The 24,841-nt window shown below is 52.5% G+C and overlaps 1 protein-coding gene across 1 annotated transcript in view; it reads right to left on the bottom strand.

The window, feature by feature from the left end:
* Window positions 1-24,841, bottom strand: part of LOC140361339 (sodium channel protein type 2 subunit alpha-like) — a 198,192-nt gene that overhangs the window by 8,827 nt on the left and 164,524 nt on the right. The window contains exon 14 of the mRNA XM_072447049.1: window positions 16,999-17,319. Coding sequence (XP_072303150.1) covers window positions 16,999-17,319 — 321 coding nt within the window. The remainder of the gene's footprint in view (window positions 1-16,998; window positions 17,320-24,841) is intronic.

Raw genomic sequence — 24,841 nt, 5'->3', positions numbered from 1 at the left:
GTTATGTCAGTTGCTGTGGTCACAGACGGTTATGTCAGTTGCTGTGGTCACAGACGGTACTGTCAGTTGCTGTGGTCACAGACGGTTATGTCAGTTGCTGTGGTCACAGACGGTTGTGTCAGTTGCTGTGGTCACAGACGGTGTTGTCAGTTGCTGTGGTCACAGACGGTGTTGTCAGTTGCTGTGGTCACAGACGGTGTTGTCAGTTGCTGTGGTCACAGACGGTGTTGTCAGTTGCTGTGGTCACAGACGGTACTGTCAGTTGCTGTGGTCACAGACGGTACTGTCAGTTGCTGTGGTCACAGACGGTACTGTCAGTTGCTGTGGTCACAGACGGTGTTGTCAGTTGCTGTGGTCACAGACGGTGTTGTCAGTTGCTGTGGTCACAGACGGTGTTGTCAGTTGCTGTGGTCACAGACGGTGTTGTCAGTTGCTGTGGTCACAGACGGTGTTGTCAGTTGCTGTGGTCACAGACGGTACTGTCAGTTGCTGTGGTCACAGACGGTGTTGTCAGTTGCTGTGGTCACAGACGGTACTGTAAGTTGCTGTGGTCACAGACGGTTATGTCAGTTGCTGTGGTCACAGACGGTTATGTCAGTTGCTGTGGTCACAGACGGTGTTGTCAGTTGCTGTGGTCACAGACGGTACTGTCAGTTGCTGTGGTCACAGACGGTTATGTCAGTTGCTGTGGTCACAGACGGTTATGTCAGTTGCTGTGGTCACAGACGGTTGTCAGTTGCTGTGGTCACAGACGGTACTGTCAGTTGCTGTGGTCACAGACGGTTATGTCAGTTGCTGTGGTCACAGACGGTTATGTCAGTTGCTGTGGTCACAGACGGTTATGTCAGTTGCTGTGGTCACAGACGGTTATGTCAGTTGCTGTGGTCACAGACGGTACTGTCAGTTGCTGTAGTCACAGACGGTGTTGTCAGTTGCTGTGGTCACAGGCGGTGTTGTCAGTTGCTGTAGTCACAGACGGTGTTGTCAGTTGCTGTGGTCACAGACGGTGTTGTCAGTTGCTGTGGTCACAGACGGTGTTGTCAATTGCTGTGGTCACAGACGGTACTGTCAGTTGCTGTGGTCACAGACGGTACTGTCAGTTGCTGTGGTCACAGACGGTACTGTCAGTTGCTGTGGTCACAGACGGTACTGTCAGTTGCTGTGGTCACAGACGGTGTTGTCAGTTGCTGTGGTCACAGACGGTACTGTCAGTTGCTGTGGTCACAGACGGTGTTGTCAGTTGCTGTGGTCACAGACGGTACTGTCAGTTGCTGTGGTCACAGACGGTACTGTCAGTTGCTGTGGTCACAGACGGTACTGTCAGTTGCTGTGGTCACAGACGGTGTTGTCAGTTGCTGTGGTCACAGACGGTGGTGTCAGTTGCTGTGGTCACAGACGGTGTTGTCAGTTGCTGTGGTCACAGACGGTGTTGTCAGTTGCTGTGGTCACAGACGGTGTTGTCAATTGCTGTGGTCACAGACGGTACTGTCAGTTGCTGTGGTCACAGACGGTACTGTCAGTTGCTGTGGTCACAGACGGTACTGTCAGTTGCTGTGGTCACAGACGGTACTGTCAGTTGCTGTGGTCACAGACGGTGTTGTCAGTTGCTGTGGTCACAGACGGTGTTGTCAGTTGCTGTAGTCACAGACGGTGTTGTCAGTTGCTGTGGTCACAGACGGTGTTGTCAGTTGCTGTGGTCACAGACGGTGTTGTCAGTTGCTGTAGTCACAGACGGTGTTGTCTGTTGCTGTGGTCACAGACGGTGTTGTCAGTTGCTGTGGTCACAGACGGTGTTGTCAGTTGCTGTGGTCACAGACGGTGTTGTCAGTTGCTGTGGTCACAGACGGTGTTGTCAGTTGCTGTGGTCACAGACGGTGTTGTCAGTTGCTGTGGTCACAGACGGTACTGTCAGTTGCTGTGGTCACAGACGGTGTTGTCAGTTGCTGTGGTCACAGACGGTGTTGTCAGTTGCTGTGGTCACAGACGGTGTTGTCAGTTGCTGTAGTCACAGACGGTGTTGTCAGTTGCTGTGGTCACAGACGGTACTATCAGTTGCTGTGGTCACAGACGGTACTGTCAGTTGCTGTGGTCACAGACGGTGTTGTCAGTTGCTGTGGTCACAGACGGTGTTGTCAGTTGCTGTGGTCACAGACGGTGTTGTCAGTTGCTGTGGTCACAGACGGTACTGTCAGTTGCTGTGGTCACAGACGGTACTGTCAGTTGCTGTGGTCACAGACGGTACTGTCAGTTGCTGTGGTCACAGACGGTACTGTCAGTTGCTGTGGTCACAGACGGTGTTGTCAGTTGCTGTGGTCACAGACGGTGTTGTCAGTTGCTGTGGTAACAGACGGTGTTGTCAGTTGCTGTGGTCACAGACGGTACTATCAGTTGCTGTGGTCACAGACGGTACTGTCAGTTGCTGTGGTCACAGACGGTGTTGTCAGTTGCTGTGGTCACAGACGGTGTTGTCAGTTGCTGTAGTCACAGACGGTGTTGTCTGTTGCTGTGGTCACAGACGGTGTTGTCAGTTGCTGTGGTCACAGACGGTGTTGTCAGTTGCTGTGGTCACAGACGGTGTTGTCAGTTGCTGTGGTCACAGACGGTGTTGTCAGTTGCTGTGGTCACAGACGGTGTTGTCAGTTGCTGTGGTCACAGACGGTACTGTCAGTTGCTGTGGTCACAGACGGTGTTGTCAGTTGCTGTGGTCACAGACGGTGTTGTCAGTTGCTGTGGTCACAGACGGTGTTGTCAGTTGCTGTAGTCACAGACGGTGTTGTCAGTTGCTGTGGTCACAGACGGTACTATCAGTTGCTGTGGTCACAGACGGTACTGTCAGTTGCTGTGGTCACAGACGGTGTTGTCAGTTGCTGTGGTCACAGACGGTGTTGTCAGTTGCTGTGGTCACAGACGGTGTTGTCAGTTGCTGTGGTCACAGACGGTACTGTCAGTTGCTGTGGTCACAGACGGTACTGTCAGTTGCTGTGGTCACAGACGGTACTGTCAGTTGCTGTGGTCACAGACGGTACTGTCAGTTGCTGTGGTCACAGACGGTGTTGTCAGTTGCTGTGGTCACAGACGGTGTTGTCAGTTGCTGTGGTAACAGACGGTGTTGTCAGTTGCTGTGGTCACAGACGGTACTATCAGTTGCTGTGGTCACAGACGGTACTGTCAGTTGCTGTGGTCACAGACGGTGTTGTCAGTTGCTGTGGTCACAGACGGTGTTGTCAGTTGCTGTGGTCACAGACGGTACTGTCAGTTGCTGTGGTCACAGACGGTTATGTCAGTTGCTGTGGTCACAGACGGTACTGTCAGTTGCTGTGGTCACAGACGGTTATGTCAGTTGCTGTGGTCACAGACGGTACTGTCAGTTGCTGTGGTCACAGACGGTTATGTCAGTTGCTGTGGTCACAGACGGTTATGTCAGTTGCTGTGGTCACAGACGGTACTGTCAGTTGCTGTGGTCACAGACGGTTATGTCAGTTGCTGTGGTCACAGACGGTTATGTCAGTTGCTGTGGTCACAGACGGTTATGTCAGTTGCTGTGGTCACAGACGGTACTGTCAGTTGCTGTAGTCACAGACGGTGTTGTCAGTTGCTGTGGTCACAGACGGTGTTGTCAGTTGCTGTAGTCACAGACGGTGTTGTCAGTTGCTGTGGTCACAGACGGTGTTGTCAGTTGCTGTGGTCACAGACGGTACTGTCAGTTGCTGTGGTCACAGACGGTACTGTCAGTTGCTGTGGTCACAGACGGTTATGTCAGTTGCTGTGGTCACAGACGGTTATGTCAGTTGCTGTGGTCACAGACGGTACTGTCAGTTGCTGTGGTCACAGACGGTTATGTCAGTTGCTGTGGTCACAGACGGTTGTGTCAGTTGCTGTGGTCACAGACGGTGTTGTCAGTTGCTGTGGTCACAGACGGTGTTGTCAGTTGCTGTGGTCACAGACGGTGTTGTCAGTTGCTGTGGTCACAGACGGTGTTGTCAGTTGCTGTGGTCACAGACGGTACTGTCAGTTGCTGTGGTCACAGACGGTACTGTCAGTTGCTGTGGTCACAGACGGTACTGTCAGTTGCTGTGGTCACAGACGGTGTTGTCAGTTGCTGTGGTCACAGACGGTGTTGTCAGTTGCTGTGGTCACAGACGGTGTTGTCAGTTGCTGTGGTCACAGACGGTGTTGTCAGTTGCTGTGGTCACAGACGGTACTGTCAGTTGCTGTGGTCACAGACGGTGTTGTCAGTTGCTGTGGTCACAGACGGTACTGTAAGTTGCTGTGGTCACAGACGGTTATGTCAGTTGCTGTGGTCACAGACGGTTATGTCAGTTGCTGTGGTCACAGACGGTGTTGTCAGTTGCTGTGGTCACAGACGGTACTGTCAGTTGCTGTGGTCACAGACGGTTATGTCAGTTGCTGTGGTCACAGACGGTACTGTCAGTTGCTGTGGTCACAGACGGTTATGTCAGTTGCTGTGGTCACAGACGGTTATGTCAGTTGCTGTGGTCACAGACGGTACTGTCAGTTGCTGTGGTCACAGACGGTTATGTCAGTTGCTGTGGTCACAGACGGTTGTGTCAGTTGCTGTGGTCACAGACGGTGTTGTCAGTTGCTGTGGTCACAGACGGTGTTGTCAGTTGCTGTGGTCACAGACGGTGTTGTCAGTTGCTGTGGTCACAGACGGTGTTGTCAGTTGCTGTGGTCACAGACGGTACTGTCAGTTGCTGTGGTCACAGACGGTACTGTCAGTTGCTGTGGTCACAGACGGTACTGTCAGTTGCTGTGGTCACAGACGGTGTTGTCAGTTGCTGTGGTCACAGACGGTGTTGTCAGTTGCTGTGGTCACAGACGGTGTTGTCAGTTGCTGTGGTCACAGACGGTGTTGTCAGTTGCTGTGGTCACAGACGGTGTTGTCAGTTGCTGTGGTCACAGACGGTACTGTCAGTTGCTGTGGTCACAGACGGTGTTGTCAGTTGCTGTGGTCACAGACGGTACTGTAAGTTGCTGTGGTCACAGACGGTTATGTCAGTTGCTGTGGTCACAGACGGTTATGTCAGTTGCTGTGGTCACAGACGGTGTTGTCAGTTGCTGTGGTCACAGACGGTACTGTCAGTTGCTGTGGTCACAGACGGTTATGTCAGTTGCTGTGGTCACAGACGGTTATGTCAGTTGCTGTGGTCACAGACGGTTGTCAGTTGCTGTGGTCACAGACGGTACTGTCAGTTGCTGTGGTCACAGACGGTTATGTCAGTTGCTGTGGTCACAGACGGTTATGTCAGTTGCTGTGGTCACAGACGGTTATGTCAGTTGCTGTGGTCACAGACGGTTATGTCAGTTGCTGTGGTCACAGACGGTACTGTCAGTTGCTGTAGTCACAGACGGTGTTGTCAGTTGCTGTGGTCACAGGCGGTGTTGTCAGTTGCTGTAGTCACAGACGGTGTTGTCAGTTGCTGTGGTCACAGACGGTGTTGTCAGTTGCTGTGGTCACAGACGGTGTTGTCAATTGCTGTGGTCACAGACGGTACTGTCAGTTGCTGTGGTCACAGACGGTACTGTCAGTTGCTGTGGTCACAGACGGTACTGTCAGTTGCTGTGGTCACAGACGGTACTGTCAGTTGCTGTGGTCACAGACGGTGTTGTCAGTTGCTGTGGTCACAGACGGTACTGTCAGTTGCTGTGGTCACAGACGGTGTTGTCAGTTGCTGTGGTCACAGACGGTACTGTCAGTTGCTGTGGTCACAGACGGTACTGTCAGTTGCTGTGGTCACAGACGGTACTGTCAGTTGCTGTGGTCACAGACGGTGTTGTCAGTTGCTGTGGTCACAGACGGTGGTGTCAGTTGCTGTGGTCACAGACGGTGTTGTCAGTTGCTGTGGTCACAGACGGTGTTGTCAGTTGCTGTGGTCACAGACGGTGTTGTCAATTGCTGTGGTCACAGACGGTACTGTCAGTTGCTGTGGTCACAGACGGTACTGTCAGTTGCTGTGGTCACAGACGGTACTGTCAGTTGCTGTGGTCACAGACGGTACTGTCAGTTGCTGTGGTCACAGACGGTGTTGTCAGTTGCTGTGGTCACAGACGGTGTTGTCAGTTGCTGTAGTCACAGACGGTGTTGTCAGTTGCTGTGGTCACAGACGGTGTTGTCAGTTGCTGTGGTCACAGACGGTGTTGTCAGTTGCTGTAGTCACAGACGGTGTTGTCTGTTGCTGTGGTCACAGACGGTGTTGTCAGTTGCTGTGGTCACAGACGGTGTTGTCAGTTGCTGTGGTCACAGACGGTGTTGTCAGTTGCTGTGGTCACAGACGGTGTTGTCAGTTGCTGTGGTCACAGACGGTGTTGTCAGTTGCTGTGGTCACAGACGGTACTGTCAGTTGCTGTGGTCACAGACGGTGTTGTCAGTTGCTGTGGTCACAGACGGTGTTGTCAGTTGCTGTGGTCACAGACGGTGTTGTCAGTTGCTGTAGTCACAGACGGTGTTGTCAGTTGCTGTGGTCACAGACGGTACTATCAGTTGCTGTGGTCACAGACGGTACTGTCAGTTGCTGTGGTCACAGACGGTGTTGTCAGTTGCTGTGGTCACAGACGGTGTTGTCAGTTGCTGTGGTCACAGACGGTGTTGTCAGTTGCTGTGGTCACAGACGGTACTGTCAGTTGCTGTGGTCACAGACGGTACTGTCAGTTGCTGTGGTCACAGACGGTACTGTCAGTTGCTGTGGTCACAGACGGTACTGTCAGTTGCTGTGGTCACAGACGGTGTTGTCAGTTGCTGTGGTCACAGACGGTGTTGTCAGTTGCTGTGGTAACAGACGGTGTTGTCAGTTGCTGTGGTCACAGACGGTACTATCAGTTGCTGTGGTCACAGACGGTACTGTCAGTTGCTGTGGTCACAGACGGTGTTGTCAGTTGCTGTGGTCACAGACGGTGTTGTCAGTTGCTGTAGTCACAGACGGTGTTGTCTGTTGCTGTGGTCACAGACGGTGTTGTCAGTTGCTGTGGTCACAGACGGTGTTGTCAGTTGCTGTGGTCACAGACGGTGTTGTCAGTTGCTGTGGTCACAGACGGTGTTGTCAGTTGCTGTGGTCACAGACGGTGTTGTCAGTTGCTGTGGTCACAGACGGTACTGTCAGTTGCTGTGGTCACAGACGGTGTTGTCAGTTGCTGTGGTCACAGACGGTGTTGTCAGTTGCTGTGGTCACAGACGGTGTTGTCAGTTGCTGTAGTCACAGACGGTGTTGTCAGTTGCTGTGGTCACAGACGGTACTATCAGTTGCTGTGGTCACAGACGGTACTGTCAGTTGCTGTGGTCACAGACGGTGTTGTCAGTTGCTGTGGTCACAGACGGTGTTGTCAGTTGCTGTGGTCACAGACGGTGTTGTCAGTTGCTGTGGTCACAGACGGTACTGTCAGTTGCTGTGGTCACAGACGGTACTGTCAGTTGCTGTGGTCACAGACGGTACTGTCAGTTGCTGTGGTCACAGACGGTACTGTCAGTTGCTGTGGTCACAGACGGTGTTGTCAGTTGCTGTGGTCACAGACGGTGTTGTCAGTTGCTGTGGTAACAGACGGTGTTGTCAGTTGCTGTGGTCACAGACGGTACTATCAGTTGCTGTGGTCACAGACGGTACTGTCAGTTGCTGTGGTCACAGACGGTGTTGTCAGTTGCTGTGGTCACAGACGGTGTTGTCAGTTGCTGTGGTCACAGACGGTACTGTCAGTTGCTGTGGTCACAGACGGTTATGTCAGTTGCTGTGGTCACAGACGGTACTGTCAGTTGCTGTGGTCACAGACGGTTATGTCAGTTGCTGTGGTCACAGACGGTACTGTCAGTTGCTGTGGTCACAGACGGTTATGTCAGTTGCTGTGGTCACAGACGGTTATGTCAGTTGCTGTGGTCACAGACGGTACTGTCAGTTGCTGTGGTCACAGACGGTTATGTCAGTTGCTGTGGTCACAGACGGTTATGTCAGTTGCTGTGGTCACAGACGGTTATGTCAGTTGCTGTGGTCACAGACGGTACTGTCAGTTGCTGTAGTCACAGACGGTGTTGTCAGTTGCTGTGGTCACAGGCGGTGTTGTCAGTTGCTGTAGTCACAGACGGTGTTGTCAGTTGCTGTGGTCACAGACGGTGTTGTCAGTTGCTGTGGTCACAGACGGTACTGTCAGTTGCTGTGGTCACAGACGGTACTGTCAGTTGCTGTGGTCACAGACGGTACTGTCAGTTGCTGTGGTCACAGACGGTGTTGTCAGTTGCTGTGGTCACAGACGGTGTTGTCAGTTGCTGTGGTCACAGACGGTGTTGTCAGTTGCTGTGGTCACAGACGGTACTGTCAGTTGCTGTGGTCACAGACGGTACTGTCAGTTGCTGTGGTCACAGACGGTACTGTCAGTTGCTGTGGTCACAGACGGTGTTCTCAGTTGCTGTAGTCACAGACGGTGTTGTCAGTTGCTGTGGTCACAGACGGTGTTGTCAGTTGCTGTGGTCACAGACGGTGTTGTCAGTTGCTGTGGTCACAGACGGTACTGTCAGTTGCTGTGGTCACAGACGGTGTTGTCAGTTGCTGTGGTCACAGACGGTGTTGTCAGTTGCTGTGGTCACAGACGGTGTTGTCAGTTGCTGTGGTCACAGACGGTGTTGTCAGTTGCTGTGGTCACAGACGGTGTTGTCAGTTGCTGTGGTCACAGACGGTGTTGTCAGTTGCTGTGGTCACAGACGGTGTTGTCAGTTGCTGTGGTCACAGACGGTGTTGTCAGTTGCTGTGGTCACAGACGGTACTGTCAGTTGCTGTGGTCACAGACGGTACTGTCAGTTGCTGTGGTCACAGACGGTGTTGTCAGTTGCTGTGGTCACAGACGGTGGTGTCAGTTGCTGTGGTCACAGACGGTGTTGTCAGTTGCTGTGGTCACAGACGGTGTTGTCAGTTGCTGTGGTCACAGACGGTGTTGTCAATTGCTGTGGTCACAGACGGTACTGTCAGTTGCTGTGGTCACAGACGGTACTGTCAGTTGCTGTGGTCACAGACGGTGTTGTCAGTTGCTGTGGTCACAGACGGTACTGTCAGTTGCTGTGGTCACAGACGGTGTTGTCAGTTGCTGTGGTCACAGACGGTGTTGTCAGTTGCTGTAGTCACAGACGGTGTTGTCAGTTGCTGTGGTCACAGACGGTGTTGTCAGTTGCTGTGGTCACAGACGGTGTTGTCAGTTGCTGTGGTCACAGACGGTGTTGTCAGTTGCTGTGGTCACAGACGGTGTTGTCAGTTGCTGTGGTCACAGACGGTGTTGTCAGTTGCTGTGGTCACAGACGGTGTTGTCAGTTGCTGTAGTCACAGACGGTGTTGTCAGTTGCTGTGGTCACAGACGGTGTTGTCAGTTGCTGTAGTCACAGACGGTGTTGTCAGTTGCTGTGGTCACAGACGGTGTTGTCAGTTGCTGTGGTCACAGACGGTGTTGTCAGTTGCTGTAGTCACAGACGGTGTTGTCAGTTGCTGTGGTCACAGACGGTGTTGTCAGTTGCTGTGGTCACAGACGGTACTGTCAGTTGCTGTGGTCACAGACGGTACTGTCAGTTGCTGTGGTCACAGACGGTACTGTCAGTTGCTGTGGTCACAGACGGTGTTGTCAGTTGCTGTGGTCACAGACGGTGTTGTCAGTTGCTGTAGTCACAGACGGTGTTGTCAGTTGCTGTGGTCACAGACGGTGTTGTCAGTTGCTGTGGTCACAGACGGTACTGTCAGTTGCTGTGGTCACAGACGGTGTTGTCAGTTGCTGTGGTCACAGACGGTGTTGTCAGTTGCTGTGGTCACAGACGGTGTTGTCAGTTGCTGTGGTCACAGACGGTACTGTCAGTTGCTGTGGTCACAGACGGTGTTGTCAGTTGCTGTGGTCACAGACGGTGTTGTCAGTTGCTGTAGTCACAGACGGTGTTGTCAGTTGCTGTGGTCACAGACGGTGTTGTCAGTTGCTGTGGTCACAGACGGTGTTGTCAGTTGCTGTGGTCACAGACGGTACTGTCAGTTGCTGTGGTCACAGACGGTGTTGTCAGTTGCTGTGGTCACAGACGGTGTTGTCAGTTGCTGTGGTCACAGACGGTGTTGTCAGTTGCTGTGGTCACAGACGGTACTGTCAGTTGCTGTGGTCACAGACGGTGTTGTCAGTTGCTGTGGTCACAGACGGTACTGTCAGTTGCTGTGGTCACAGACGGTGTTGTCAATTGCTGTGGTCACAGACGGTGTTGTCAGTTGCTGTGGTCACAGACGGTGTTGTCAGTTGCTGTGGTCACAGACGGTGTTGTCAGTTGCTGTGGTCACAGACGGTACTGTCAGTTGCTGTGGTCACAGACGGTGTTGTCAGTTGCTGTGGTCACAGACGGTGTTGTCAGTTGCTGTAGTCACAGACGGTGTTGTCAGTTGCTGTGGTCACAGACGGTGTTGTCAGTTGCTGTGGTCACAGACGGTACTGTCAGTTGCTGTGGTCACAGACGGTACTGTCAGTTGCTGTGGTCACAGACGGTTATGTCAGTTGCTGTGGTCACAGACGGTTATGTCAGTTGCTGTGGTCACAGACGGTACTGTCAGTTGCTGTGGTCACAGACGGTTATGTCAGTTGCTGTGGTCACAGACGGTTGTGTCAGTTGCTGTGGTCACAGACGGTGTTGTCAGTTGCTGTGGTCACAGACGGTGTTGTCAGTTGCTGTGGTCACAGACGGTGTTGTCAGTTGCTGTGGTCACAGACGGTGTTGTCAGTTGCTGTGGTCACAGACGGTACTGTCAGTTGCTGTGGTCACAGACGGTACTGTCAGTTGCTGTGGTCACAGACGGTACTGTCAGTTGCTGTGGTCACAGACGGTGTTGTCAGTTGCTGTGGTCACAGACGGTGTTGTCAGTTGCTGTGGTCACAGACGGTGTTGTCAGTTGCTGTAGTCACAGACGGTGTTGTCAGTTGCTGTGGTCACAGACGGTGTTGTCAGTTGCTGTGGTCACAGACGGTACTGTCAGTTGCTGTGGTCACAGACGGTACTGTCAGTTGCTGTGGTCACAGACGGTTATGTCAGTTGCTGTGGTCACAGACGGTTATGTCAGTTGCTGTGGTCACAGACGGTACTGTCAGTTGCTGTGGTCACAGACGGTTATGTCAGTTGCTGTGGTCACAGACGGTTGTGTCAGTTGCTGTGGTCACAGACGGTGTTGTCAGTTGCTGTGGTCACAGACGGTGTTGTCAGTTGCTGTGGTCACAGACGGTGTTGTCAGTTGCTGTGGTCACAGACGGTGTTGTCAGTTGCTGTGGTCACAGACGGTACTGTCAGTTGCTGTGGTCACAGACGGTACTGTCAGTTGCTGTGGTCACAGACGGTACTGTCAGTTGCTGTGGTCACAGACGGTGTTGTCAGTTGCTGTGGTCACAGACGGTGTTGTCAGTTGCTGTGGTCACAGACGGTGTTGTCAGTTGCTGTGGTCACAGACGGTGTTGTCAGTTGCTGTGGTCACAGACGGTACTGTCAGTTGCTGTGGTCACAGACGGTGTTGTCAGTTGCTGTGGTCACAGACGGTACTGTAAGTTGCTGTGGTCACAGACGGTTATGTCAGTTGCTGTGGTCACAGACGGTTATGTCAGTTGCTGTGGTCACAGACGGTGTTGTCAGTTGCTGTGGTCACAGACGGTACTGTCAGTTGCTGTGGTCACAGACGGTTATGTCAGTTGCTGTGGTCACAGACGGTTATGTCAGTTGCTGTGGTCACAGACGGTTGTCAGTTGCTGTGGTCACAGACGGTACTGTCAGTTGCTGTGGTCACAGACGGTTATGTCAGTTGCTGTGGTCACAGACGGTTATGTCAGTTGCTGTGGTCACAGACGGTTATGTCAGTTGCTGTGGTCACAGACGGTGTTGTCAGTTGCTGTAGTCACAGACGGTGTTGTCAGTTGCTGTGGTCACAGACGGTGTTGTCAGTTGCTGTGGTCACAGACGGTACTGTCAGTTGCTGTGGTCACAGACGGTACTGTCAGTTGCTGTGGTCACAGACGGTACTGTCAGTTGCTGTGGTCACAGACGGTGTTGTCAGTTGCTGTGGTCACAGACGGTGTTGTCAGTTGCTGTAGTCACAGACGGTGTTGTCAGTTGCTGTGGTCACAGACGGTGTTGTCAGTTGCTGTGGTCACAGACGGTACTGTCAGTTGCTGTGGTCACAGACGGTGTTGTCAGTTGCTGTGGTCACAGACGGTGTTGTCAGTTGCTGTGGTCACAGACGGTGTTGTCAGTTGCTGTGGTCACAGACGGTACTGTCAGTTGCTGTGGTCACAGACGGTGTTGTCAGTTGCTGTGGTCACAGACGGTGTTGTCAGTTGCTGTGGTCACAGACGGTGTTGTCAGTTGCTGTGGTCACAGACGGTGTTGTCAGTTGCTGTGGTCACAGACGGTACTGTCAGTTGCTGTGGTCACAGACGGTACTGTCAGTTGCTGTGGTCACAGACGGTACCGTCAGTTGCTGTGGTCACAGACGGTGTTGTCAGTTGCTGTGGTCACAGACGGTGTTGTCAGTTGCTGTAGTCACAGACGGTGTTGTCAGTTGCTGTGGTCACAGACGGTGTTGTCAGTTGCTGTGGTCACAGACGGTGTTGTCAGTTGCTGTAGTCACAGACGGTGTTGTCAGTTGCTGTGGTCACAGACGGTGTTGTCAGTTGCTGTGGTCACAGACGGTGTTGTCAGTTGCTGTGGTCACAGACGGTGTTGTCAGTTGCTGTGGTCACAGACGGTGTTGTCAGTTGCTGTGGTCACAGACGGTGTTGTCAGTTGCTGTGGTCACAGACGGTGTTGTCAGTTGCTGTAGTCACAGACGGTGTTGTCAGTTGCTGTGGTCACAGACGGTGTTGTCAGTTGCTGTGGTCACAGACGGTGTTGTCAGTTGCTGTAGTCACAGACGGTGTTGTCAGTTGCTGTGGTCACAGACGGTGTTGTCAGTTGCTGTGGTCACAGACGGTACTGTCAGTTGCTGTGGTCACAGACGGTACTGTCAGTTGCTGTGGTCACAGACGGTACTGTCAGTTGCTGTGGTCACAGACGGTGTTGTCAGTTGCTGTGGTCACAGACGGTGTTGTCAGTTGCTGTAGTCACAGACGGTGTTGTCAGTTGCTGTGGTCACAGACGGTGTTGTCAGTTGCTGTGGTCACAGACGGTACTGTCAGTTGCTGTGGTCACAGACGGTGTTGTCAGTTGCTGTGGTCACAGACGGTGTTGTCAGTTGCTGTGGTCACAGACGGTGTTGTCAGTTGCTGTGGTCACAGACGGTACTATCAGTTGCTGTGGTCACAGACGGTGTTGTCAGTTGCTGTGGTCACAGACGGTGTTGTCAGTTGCTGTGGTCACAGACGGTGTTGTCAGTTGCTGTGGTCACAGACGGTGTTGTCAGTTGCTGTGGTCACAGACGGCACTGTCAGTTGCTGTGGTCACAGACGGTACTGTCAGTTGCTGTGGTCACAGACGGTACTGTCAGTTGCTGTGGTCACAGACGGTGTTGTCAGTTGCTGTGGTCACAGACGGTGTTGTCAGTTGCTGTGGTCACAGACGGTGTTGTCAGTTGCTGTGGTCACAGACGGTGTTGTCAGTTGCTGTGGTCACAGACGGTGTTGTCAGTTGCTGTGGTCACAGACGGTACTGTCAGTTGCTGTGGTCACAGACGGTACTGTCAGTTGCTGTGGTCACAGACGGTGTTGTCAGTTGCTGTGGTCACAGACGGTGTTGTCAGTTGCTGTGGTCACAGACGGTGTTGTCAGTTGCTGTAGTCACAGACGGTGTTGTCAGTTGCTGTGGTCACAGACGGTGTTGTCAGTTGCTGTGGTCACAGACGGTGTTGTCAGTTGCTGTGGTCACAGACGGTGTTGTCAGTTGCTGTGGTCACAGACGGTGTTGTCAGTTGCTGTGGTCACAGACGGTGTTGTCAGTTGCTGTGGTCACAGACGGTACTGTCAGTTGCTGTGGTCACAGACGGTACTGTCAGTTGCTGTGGTCACAGACGGTACTGTCAGTTGCTGTGGTCACAGACGGTACTGTCAGTTGCTGTGGTCACAGACGGTGTTGTCAGTTGCTGTGGTCACAGACGGTACTGTCAGTTGCTGTGGTCACAGACGGTACTGTCAGTTGCTGTGGTCACAGACGGTACTGTCAGTTGCTGTGGTCACAGACGGTGTTGTCAGTTGCTGTGGTCACAGACGGTGTTGTCAGTTGCTGTGGTCACAGACGGTGTTGTCAGTTGCTGTGGTCACAGACGGTGTTGTCAGTTGCTGTGGTCACAGACGGTACTGTCAGTTGCTGTGGTCACAGACGGTGTTGTCAGTTGCTGTGGTCACAGACGGTGTTGTCAGTTGCTGTGGTCACAGACGGTGTTGTCAGTTGCTGTGGTCACAGACGGTACTGTCAGTTGCTGTGGTCACAGACGGTACTGTCAGTTGCTGTGGTCACAGACGGTGTTGTCAGTTGCTGTGGTCACAGACGGTGTTGTCAGTTGCTGTGGTCACAGACGGTGTTGTCAGTTGCTGTGGTCACAGACGGTGTTGTCAGTTGCTGTGGTCACAGACGGTACTGTCAGTTGCTGTGGTCACAGACGGTGTTGTCAGTTGCTGTGGTCACAGACGGTACTGTCAGTTGCTGTGGTCACAGACGGTACTGTCAGTTGCTGTGGTCACAGACGGTGTTGTCAGTTGCTGTGGTCACAGACGGTGTTGTCAGTTGCTGTGGTCACAGACGGTACTGTCAGTTGCTGTGGTCACAGACGGTACTGTCAGTTGCTGTGGTCACAGACGGTACTGTCAGTTGCTGTGGTCACAGACGGTACTGTCAGTTGCTGTAGTCACAGACGGTGTTGTCAGTTGCTGTGGTCACAGACGGTACTGTCAGTTGCTGTGGTCACAGACGGTACTGTCAGTTGCTGTAGTCACAGACGGTGTTGTCAGTTGCTGTGGTCACAGACGGTGTTGTCAGTTGCTGTGGTCACAGACGGTGTTGTCAGTTGCTGTGGTCACAGACGGTACTGTCAGTTGCTGTGGTCACAGACGGTACTGTCAGTTGCTGTGGTCACAGACGGTGTTGTCAGTTGCTGTGGTCACAGACGGTGTTGTCAGTTGCTGTGGTCACAGACGGTGTTGTCAGTTGCTGTGGTCACAGACGGTGTTGTCAGTTGCTGTGGTCACAGACGGTACTGTCAGTTGCTGTGGTCACAGACGGTACTGTCAGTTGCTGTGGTCACAGACGGTGTTGTCAGTTGCTGTGGTCACAGACGGTGTTGTCAGTTGCTGTGGTCACAGACGGTGTTGTCAGTTGCTGTGGTCACAGACGGTACTGTCAGTTGCTGTGGTCACAGACGGTACTGTCAGTTGCTGTGGTCACAGACGGTGTTGTCAGTTGCTGTGGTCACAGACGGTGTTGTCAGTTGCTGTGGTCACAGACGGTACTGTCAGTTGCTGTGGTCACAGACGGTACTGTCAGTTGCTGTGGTCACAGACGGTACTGTCAGTTGCTGTGGTCACAGACGGTGTTGTCAGTTGCTGTGGTCACAGACGGTGTTGTCAGTTGCTGTGGTCACAGACGGTACTGTCAGTTGCTGTGGTCACAGACGGTGTTGTCAGTTGCTGTGGTCACAGACGGTGTTGTCAGTTGCTGTGGTCACAGACGGTGTTGTCAGTTGCTGTGGTCACAGACGGTACTGTCAGTTGCTGTGGTCACAGACGGTACTGTCAGTTGCTGTGGTCACAGACGGTGTTGTCAGTTGCTGTGGTCACAGACGGTGTTGTCAGTTGCTGTGGTCACAGACGGTACTGTCAGTTGCTGTGGTCACAGACGGTGTTGTCAGTTGCTGTGGTCACAGACGGTGTTGTCAGTTGCTGTGGTCACAGACGGTGTTGTCAGTTGCTGTGGTCACAGACGGTACTGTCAGTTGCTGTGGTCACAGACGGTGTTGTCAGTTGCTGTGGTCACAGACGGTACTGTCAGTTGCTGTGGTCACAGACGGTTATGTCAGTTGCTGTGGTCACAGACGGTACTGTCAGTTGCTGTGGTCACAGACGGTGTTGTCAGTTGCTGTGGTCACAGACGGTGTTGTCAGTTGCTGTGGTCACAGACGGTGTTGTCAGTTGCTGTGGTCACAGACGGTGTTGTCAGTTGCTGTGGTCACAGACGGTGTTGTCAGTTGCTGTGGTCACAGACGGTGTTGTCAGTTGCTGTGGTCACAGACGGTGTTGTCAGTTGCTGTGGTCACAGACGGTACTGTCAGTTGCTGTGGTCACAGACGGTGTTGTCAGTTGCTGTGGTCACAGACGGTACTGTCAGTTGCTGTGGTCACAGACGGTTATGTCAGTTGCTGTGGTCACAGACGGTACTGTCAGTTGCTGTGGTCACAGACGGTGTTGTCAGTTGCTGTGGTCACAGACGGTGTTGTCAGTTGCTGTGGTCACAGACGGTGTTGTCAGTTGCTGTGGTCACAGACGGTACTGTCAGTTGCTGTGGTCACAGACGGTGTTGTCAGTTGCTGTGGTCACAGACGGTGTTGTCAGTTGCTGTGGTCACAGACGGTGTTGTCAGTTGCTGTGGTCACAGACGGTACTGTCAGTTGCTGTGGTCACAGACGGTGTTGTCAGTTGCTGTGGTCACAGACGGTGTTGTCAGTTGCTGTGGTCACAGACGGTGTTGTCAGTTGCTGTGGTCACAGACGGTACTGTCAGTTGCTGTGGTCACAGACGGTACTGTCAGTTGCTGTGGTCACAGACGGTGTTGTCAGTTGCTGTGGTCACAGACGGTGTTGTCAGTTGCTGTGGTCACAGACGGTACTGTCAGTTGCTGTGGTCACAGACGGTGTTGTCAGTTGCTGTGGTCACAGACGGTGTTGTCAGTTGCTGTGGTCACAGACGGTGTTGTCAGTTGCTGTGGTCACAGACGGTGTTGTCAGTTGCTGTGGTCACAGACGGTGTTGTCAGTTGCTGTGGTCACAGACGGTGTTGTCAGTTGCTGTGGTCACAGACGGTACTGACCGGCAGACGTGGTGATCTGGAACAGACACAACATGCTGTTCCCGAACGTCTCGAAGTTGAACATGTCGTCGATGCCGTTCTGTCGCTTGACGTAGGCGAAGTTGGCCATCCCGAAGATGGCGTAGATGAACATGACGAGGAAGAGGAGCAGGCCGATGTTGAAGAGCGCAGGAAGTGACATCATGAGGGCGAAGAGCAGCGTGCGGATGCCTTTAGCGCCACGGATCAGGCGCAGGATCCGCCCGATACGAGCCAATCGGATCACTCGGAACAGAGTCGGAGAGACAAAGTATTTCTCGATGATGTCGGCCAGAACGATGCCTGAAACAGAGAGCGACGTGATTGGCCCGAGGACACGAGGGCGGACCATGTGATTGGCCCGAGGACACGAGGGCGGACCATGTGATTGGCCCGAGGACACGAGGGCGGACCATGTGATTGGCCCGAGGACACGAGGGCGGACCATGTGATTGGCCCGAGGACAAGAGGGCGGACCATGTGATTGGCCCGAGGACAAGAGGGCGGACCATGTGATTGGCCCGAGGACAAGAGGGCGGACCATGTGATTGGCCCGAGGACACGAGGGCGGACCATGTGATTGGCCCGAGGACACGAGGGCGGACCATGTGATTGGCCCGAGGACAAGAGGGCGGACCATGTGATTGGCCCGAGGACACGAGGGCGGACCATGTGATTGGCCCGAGGACACGAGGGCGGACCATGTGATTGGCCCGAGGACACGAGGGCGGACCATGTGATTGGCCCGAGGACACGAGGGCGGACCATGTGATTGGCCCGAGGACAAGAGGGCGGACCATGTGATTGGCCCGAGGACAAGAGGGCGGACCATGTGATTGGCCCGAGGACAAGAGGGCGGACCATGTGATTGGCCCGAGGACACGAGGGCGGACCATGTGATTGGCCCGAGGACACGAGGGCGGACCATGTGATTGGCCCGAGGACAAGAGGGCGGACCATGTGATTGGCCCGAGGACACGAGGGCGGACCATGTGATTGGCCCGAGGACACGAGGGCGGACCATGTGATTGGCCCGAGGACACGAGGGCGGACCATGTGATTGGCCCGAGGACACGAGGGCGGACCATGTGATTGGCCCGAGGACACGAGGGCGGACCATGTGATTGGCCCGAGGACACGAGGGCGGACCATGTGATTGGCCCGAGGACACGAGGGCGGACCATGTGATTGGCCCGAGGACACGAGGGCGGACCATGTGATTGGCCCGAGGACACGAGGGCGGACCATGTGATTGGCCCGAGGACACGAGGGCGGACCATGTGATTGGCCCGAGGACACGAGGGCGGACCATGTGATTGGCCCGAGGACACGAGGGCGGACCATGTGATTGGCCCGAGGACACGAGGGCGGACCATGTGATTGGCCCGAGGACACGAGGGCGGACCATGTGATTGGCCCGAGGACACGAGGGCGGACCATGTGATTGGCCCGAGGACACGAGGGCGGACCATGTGATTGGCCCGAGGACAAGAGGGCGGACCATGTGATTGGCCCGAGGACAAGAGGGCGGACCATGTGATTGGCCCGAGGACAAGAGGGCGGACCATGTGATTGGCCCGAGGACACGAGGGCGGACCATGTGATTGGCCCGAGGACACGAGGGCGGACCATGTGATTGGCCCGAGGACAAGAGGGCGGACCATGTGATTGGCCCGAGGACACGAGGGCGGACCATGTGATTGGCCCGAGGACACGAGGGCGGACCATGTGATTGGCCCGAGGACACGAGGGCGGACCATGTGATTGGCCCGAGGACACGAGGGCGGACCATGTGATTGGCCCGAGGACACGAGGGCGGACCATGTGATTGGCCCGAGGACACGAGGGCGGACCATGTGATTGGCCCGAGGACACGAGGGCGGACCATGTGATTGGCCCGAGGACACGAGGGCGGACCATGTGATTGGCCCGAGGACACGAGGGCGGACCATGTGATTGGCCCGAGGACACGAGGGCGGACCATGTGATTGGCCCGAGGACACGAGGGCGGACCATGTGATTGGCCCGAGGACACGAGGGCGGACCATGTGATTGGCCCGAGGACACGAGGGCGGACCATGTGATTGGCCCGAGGACACGAGGGCGGACCATGTGATTGGCCCGAGGACACGAGGGCGGACCATGTGATTGGCCCGAGGACACGAGGGCGGACCATGTGATTGGCCCGAGGACAAGAGGGCGGACCATGTGATTGGCCCGAGGACACGAGGGCGGACCATGTGATTGGCCCGAGGACACAAGGGCGGACCATGTGATTGGCCCGAGGACACGAGGGCGGACCATGTGATTGGCCCGAGGACACGAGGGCGGACCATGTGATTGGCCCGAGGACACGAGGGCGGACCATGTGATTGGCCCGAGGACACCCTATGTCTGTGAGAGGAAGAGCGCCCCCTAACCCTTCCTCAGCTCTGGTGTCCCCCCCTCCCCTCTTCAGCCCCGCCCCTCCCCTCCTAAGCCCCGCCCCTCCCCTCCTAAGCCCCGCCCCTCTCTCTCTATTGCAGCTGATCTATGTCTTTATGACTTCATAACTCACTTATGTGTCACAGATGAGTTACTGCTGTGGACTGCGTTTCCCACAATGCAACAGCTCTGTCACATTTACAACGCTCACGTTTAAAACAACACATCGTTTATCAAACTATTATCTCAACTTCAGCGTCATTCGCCCTACAGCTGGTCCATATTTAGTCCTGGTTTAGTCCTAGTTTAGACCGGGTTTAGACCTGGTTTAGACCTGGTTTAGTCCACATTTAGACCTGGTTTGGACCTGGTTTAGTCCTGGTTTAGACCTGGTTTAGACCTGGTTTAGTCCACATTTAGACCTGGTTTGGACCTGGTTTAGTCCTGGTTTAGACCTGGTTTAGACCTGGTTTAGTCCACATTTAGACCTGGTTTGGTCCTAGTTTAGACCTGGTTTAGTCCTAGTTTAGACCTGGTTTAGACCTGGTTTAGTCCACATTTAGACCTGGTTTGGACCTGGTTTAGTCCTGGTTTAGACCTGGTTTAGACCTGGTTTAGTCCACATTTAGACCTGGTTTGGTCCTAGTTTAGACCTGGTTTAGTCCTAGTTTAGACCTGGTTTAGACCTGGTTTAGTCCTAGTTTAGACCTGGTTTAGACCTGGTTTAGTCCTGGTTTAGACCTGGTTTAGACCTGGTTTAGACCTGGTTTAGTCCTGGTTTAGACCTGGTTTAGACCTGGTTTAGACCTGGTTTAGTCCTGGTTTAGACCTGGTTTAGACCTGGTTTAGTCCACATTTAGACCTGGTTTGGACCTGGTTTAGTCCTGGTTTAGACCTGGTTTAGACCTGGTTTAGTCCACATTTAGACCTGGTTTGGTCCTAGTTTAGACCTGGTTTAGTCCTAGTTTAGACCTGGTTTAGACCTGGTTTAGTCCACATTTAGACCTGGTTTGGACCTGGTTTAGTCCTGGTTTAGACCTGGTTTAGACCTGGTTTAGTCCACATTTAGACCTGGTTTGGTCCTAGTTTAGACCTGGTTTAGTCCTAGTTTAGACCTGGTTTAGACCTGGTTTAGTCCTAGTTTAGACCTGGTTTAGACCTGGTTTAGTCCTGGTTTAGACCTGGTTTAGACCTGGTTTAGACCTGGTTTAGTCCTGGTTTAGACCTGGTTTAGACCTGGTTTAGACCTGGTTTAGTCCTAAGAGGAGGAGGAGGGGGAGGGTGAAGGTAACTGTGGTGATCAGTGCTGCCCTCTGGGACTTATAAGGAGTAAATCACCTGCATCAAACTGACAGCAGCACAGGTCTAAACCAGGTCTAAACCAGGTCTAAACCAGGTCTAAACCAGGTCTAAACTAGGACTAAACCAGGTTTAAACCAGGACTAAACCAGGAATAAACCAGGTCTAAACCAGGTCCAAACCAGGACTAAACCAGGTCTAAACCAGGTCTAAACCAGGTCCAAACCAGGACTAAACCAGGTCTAAACCAGGTCTAAACCAGGTCTAAACCAGGACTAAACCAGGTCTAAACCAGGTCTAAACCAGGTCTAAACCAGGACTAAACCAGGTCTAAACCAGGTCTAAACTAGGACTAAACCAGGTCTAAACCAGGTCTAAACCAGGACTAAACCAGGACTAAACCAGGTCTAAACCAGGTCTAAACCAGGTCTAAACCAGGTCTAAACCAGGTCTAAACCAGGTCTAAACCAGGTCTAAACCAGGTCTAAACCAGGTCTAAACCAGGTCCAAACCAGGTCTAAACCAGGTCCAAACCAGGTCTAAACCAGGTCTAAACCAGGTCTAAACCAGGTCTAAACCAGGTCTAAACCAGGTCTAAACCAGGTCTAAACCAGGTCCAAACCAGGTCTAAACCAGGTCCAAACCAGGTCTAAACCAGGTCCAAACCAGGACTAAACCAGGACTAAACCAGGTCTAAACCAGGTCTAAACCAGGTCTAAACCAGGTCTAAACTAGGACTAAACCAGGTTTAAACCAGGACTAAACCAGGAATAAACCAGGTCTAAACCAGGTCCAAACCAGGACTAAACCAGGTCTAAACCAGGTCTAAACCAGGTCTAAACCAGGTCTAAACCAGGTCTAAACCAGGTCTAAACCAGGTCTAAACCAGGTCTAAACCAGGTCTAAACCAGGTCCAAACCAGGTCTAAACCAGGTCCAAACCAGGTCTAAACCAGGTCTAAACCAGGTCTAAACCAGGTCTAAACCAGGTCTAAACCAGGTCTAAACCAGGTCTAAACCAGGTCCAAACCAGGTCTAAACCAGGTCCAAACCAGGTCTAAACCAGGTCCAAACCAGGACTAAACCAGGACTAAACCAGGTCTAAACCAGGTCTAAACCAGGTCTAAACCAGGTCTAAACCAGGTCTAAACCAGGTCTAAACCAGGTCTAAACCAGGTCCAAACCAGGTCTAAACCAGGTCTAAACCAGGTCTAAACCAGGTCTAAACCAGGTCTAAACCAGGTCTAAACCAGGTCTAAACGGGGACTAAACCAGGTCTAAACCGGGTCTAAACGGGGACTAAACCAGGTCTAAACCAGGTCTAAACCAGGACTAAACCAGGTCTAAACCAGGTCTAAACCAGGTCTAAACCAGGTCTAAACCAGGTCTAAACCAGGTCTAAACCAGGACTAAACCAGGTCTAAACCAGGACTAAACCAGGTCTAAACCAGGACTAAACCAGGTCTAAACCAGGTCTAAACCAGGTCTAAACCAGGTCTAAACCAGGTCTAAACCAGGACTAAACCAGGTCTAAACCAGGTCTAAACCAGGTCTAAACCAGGTCTAAACCAGGTCTAAACCAGGTCCAAACCAGGTCTAAACCAGGTCTAAACCAGGTCTAAACCAGGTCTAAACCAGGACTAAACCAGGTCTAAACCAGGTCTAAACCAGGTCTAAACCAGGACTAAACCAGGTCTAAACCAGGTCTAAACGGGGACTAAACCAGGTCTAAACTAGGTCTAAACCAGGACTAAACCAGGTCTAAACCAGGTCCAAACCAGGTCTAAACCAGGTCTAAACCAGGTCCAAACCAGGTCTAAACCAGGTCTAAACCAGGTCTAAACCAGGTCTAAACCAGGTCTAAACCAGGTCTAAACCAGGACTAAACCAGGTCTAAACCAGGACTAAACCAGGTCTAAACCAGGTCTAAACCAGGACTAAACCAGGTCTAAACCAGGTCTAAACCAGGTCTAAACCAGGACTAAACCAGGTCTAAACCAGGTCTAAACCAGGACTAAACCAGGTCTAAACCAGGTCTAAACCAGGTCTAAACCAGGTTTAAACCAGGTCTAAACGGGGACTAAACCAGGACTAAACCAGGTCTAAACCAGGACTAAACCAGGTCTAAACCAGGTCTAAACGGGGACTAAACCAGGACTAAACCAGGTCTAAACCAGGTCTAAACCAGGACTAAACCAGTTCTAAACCAGGTCTAAACCAGGTCTAAACGGGGACTAAACCAGGACTAAACCAGGTCTAAACCAGGACTAAACCAGGACTAAACCAGGTCTATACCAGGTCTAAACCAGGTCTAAACCAGGTCTAAACCCGGGCTAAACCAGGACTAAACCAGGTCTAAACCAGGTCTAAACCAGGTCTAAACCAGGTCTAAACGGGGACTAAACCAGGTCTAAACCAGGTCTAAACCAGGTCTAAACGGGGACTAAACCAGGTCTAAACCAGGTCTAAACGGGGACTAAACCAGGTCTAAACCAGGTCTAAACCAGGACTAAACCAGGTCTAAACCAGGTCTAAACCAGGTCTAAACCAGGGCTAAACCAGGACTAAACCAGGTCTAAACCAGGTCTAAACCAGGTCTAAACGGGGACTAAACCAGGTCTAAACCAGGTCTAAACGGGGACTAAACCAGGACTAAACCAGGACTAAACCAGATCTATACCAGGTCTAAACCAGATCTATACCAGGTCTAAACCAGGTCTAAACCAGGGCTAAACCAGGACTAAACCAGGTCCGAACCAGGACTAAAGCAGGACTAAACCAGGTCCATACCAGGTCTAAACCAGGTCTAAACCAGGTCTAAACCAGGGCTAAACCAGGACTAAACCAGGTCTAAACCAGGTCTAAACCAGGTCTAAACCAGGACTAAACCAGGACTAAACCAGGTCTAAACCAGGTCTAAACGGGGACTAAACCAGGTCTAAACCAGGTCTAAACCAGGACTAAACCAGGACTAAAGCAGGTCTAAACCAGGTCTAAACCAGGACTAAACCAGGACTAAACCAGGTCTAAACCAGGTCTAAACCAGGTCTAAACGGGGACTAAACCAGGTCTAAACCAGGTCTAAACGGGGACTAAACCAGGTCTAAACCAGGTCTAAACGGGGACTAAACCAGGACTAAACCAGGTCTAAACCAGGACTAAACCAGGTCTAAACCAGGACTAAACCAGGTCTAAACCAGGTCTAAACGGGGACTAAACCAGGACTAAACCAGGTCTAAACCAGGACTAAACCAGGACTAAACCAGGTCTAAACCAGGTCTAAAACAGGTCTAAAACAGGTCTAAACCAGGTCTAAACCAGGTCTAAACCAGGTCTAAACCAGGTCTAAACGGGGACTAAACCAGGTCTAAACCAGGTCTAAACGGGGACTAAACCAGGACGAAACCAGGTCTAAACCAGGTCTAAACCAGGACTAAACCAGGTCTAAACCAGGACTAAACCAGGACTAAACCAGGTCTAAACCAGGTCTAAACCAGGACTAAACCAGGACGAAACCAGGTCTAAACCAGGACTAAACCAGGACTAAACCAGGTCTAAACCAGGTCCAAACCAGGACTAAACCAGGTCTAAACCAGGTCTAAACCAGGTCTAAACCAGGACTAAACCAGGACTAAACCAGGTCTAAACCAGGTCTAAACCAGGACTAAACCAGGTCTAAACCAGGTCTAAACCAGGACTAAACCAAGTCTAAACCAGGTCTAAACGGGGACTAAACCAGGACTAAACCAGGACTAAACCAGGTCTAAACCAGGACTAAACCAGGTCTAAACCAGGTCCAAACCAGGACTAAACCAGGTCTAAACCAGGTCTAAACGGGGACTAAACCAGGACTAAACCAGGTCTAAACCAGGTCTATACCAGGTCAAACCAGGTCTAAACCAGGACTAAACCAGGTCTAAACCAGGACTAAACCAGGACTAAACCAGGACTAAACCAGGTCTAAACCAGGACTAAACCAGGTCTAAACCAGGTCTAAACCAGGTCAAAACCAGGACTAAACCAGGACTAAACCAGGTCTAAACCAGGTCTAAACCAGGTCTAAACCAGGTCTAAACCAGGACTAAACCAGGTCTAAACCAGGT

Source organism: Eucyclogobius newberryi, unplaced genomic scaffold, assembly GCF_026437365.1.
Source record: "Eucyclogobius newberryi isolate DKJ021-1_F unplaced genomic scaffold, fEucNew1.0.hap1 SCAF_150, whole genome shotgun sequence".
In the NCBI taxonomy this organism is placed as follows: domain Eukaryota; kingdom Metazoa; phylum Chordata; class Actinopteri; order Gobiiformes; family Gobiidae; genus Eucyclogobius; species Eucyclogobius newberryi.
This window is presented reverse-complemented; position numbering and strand designations above follow the sequence as displayed.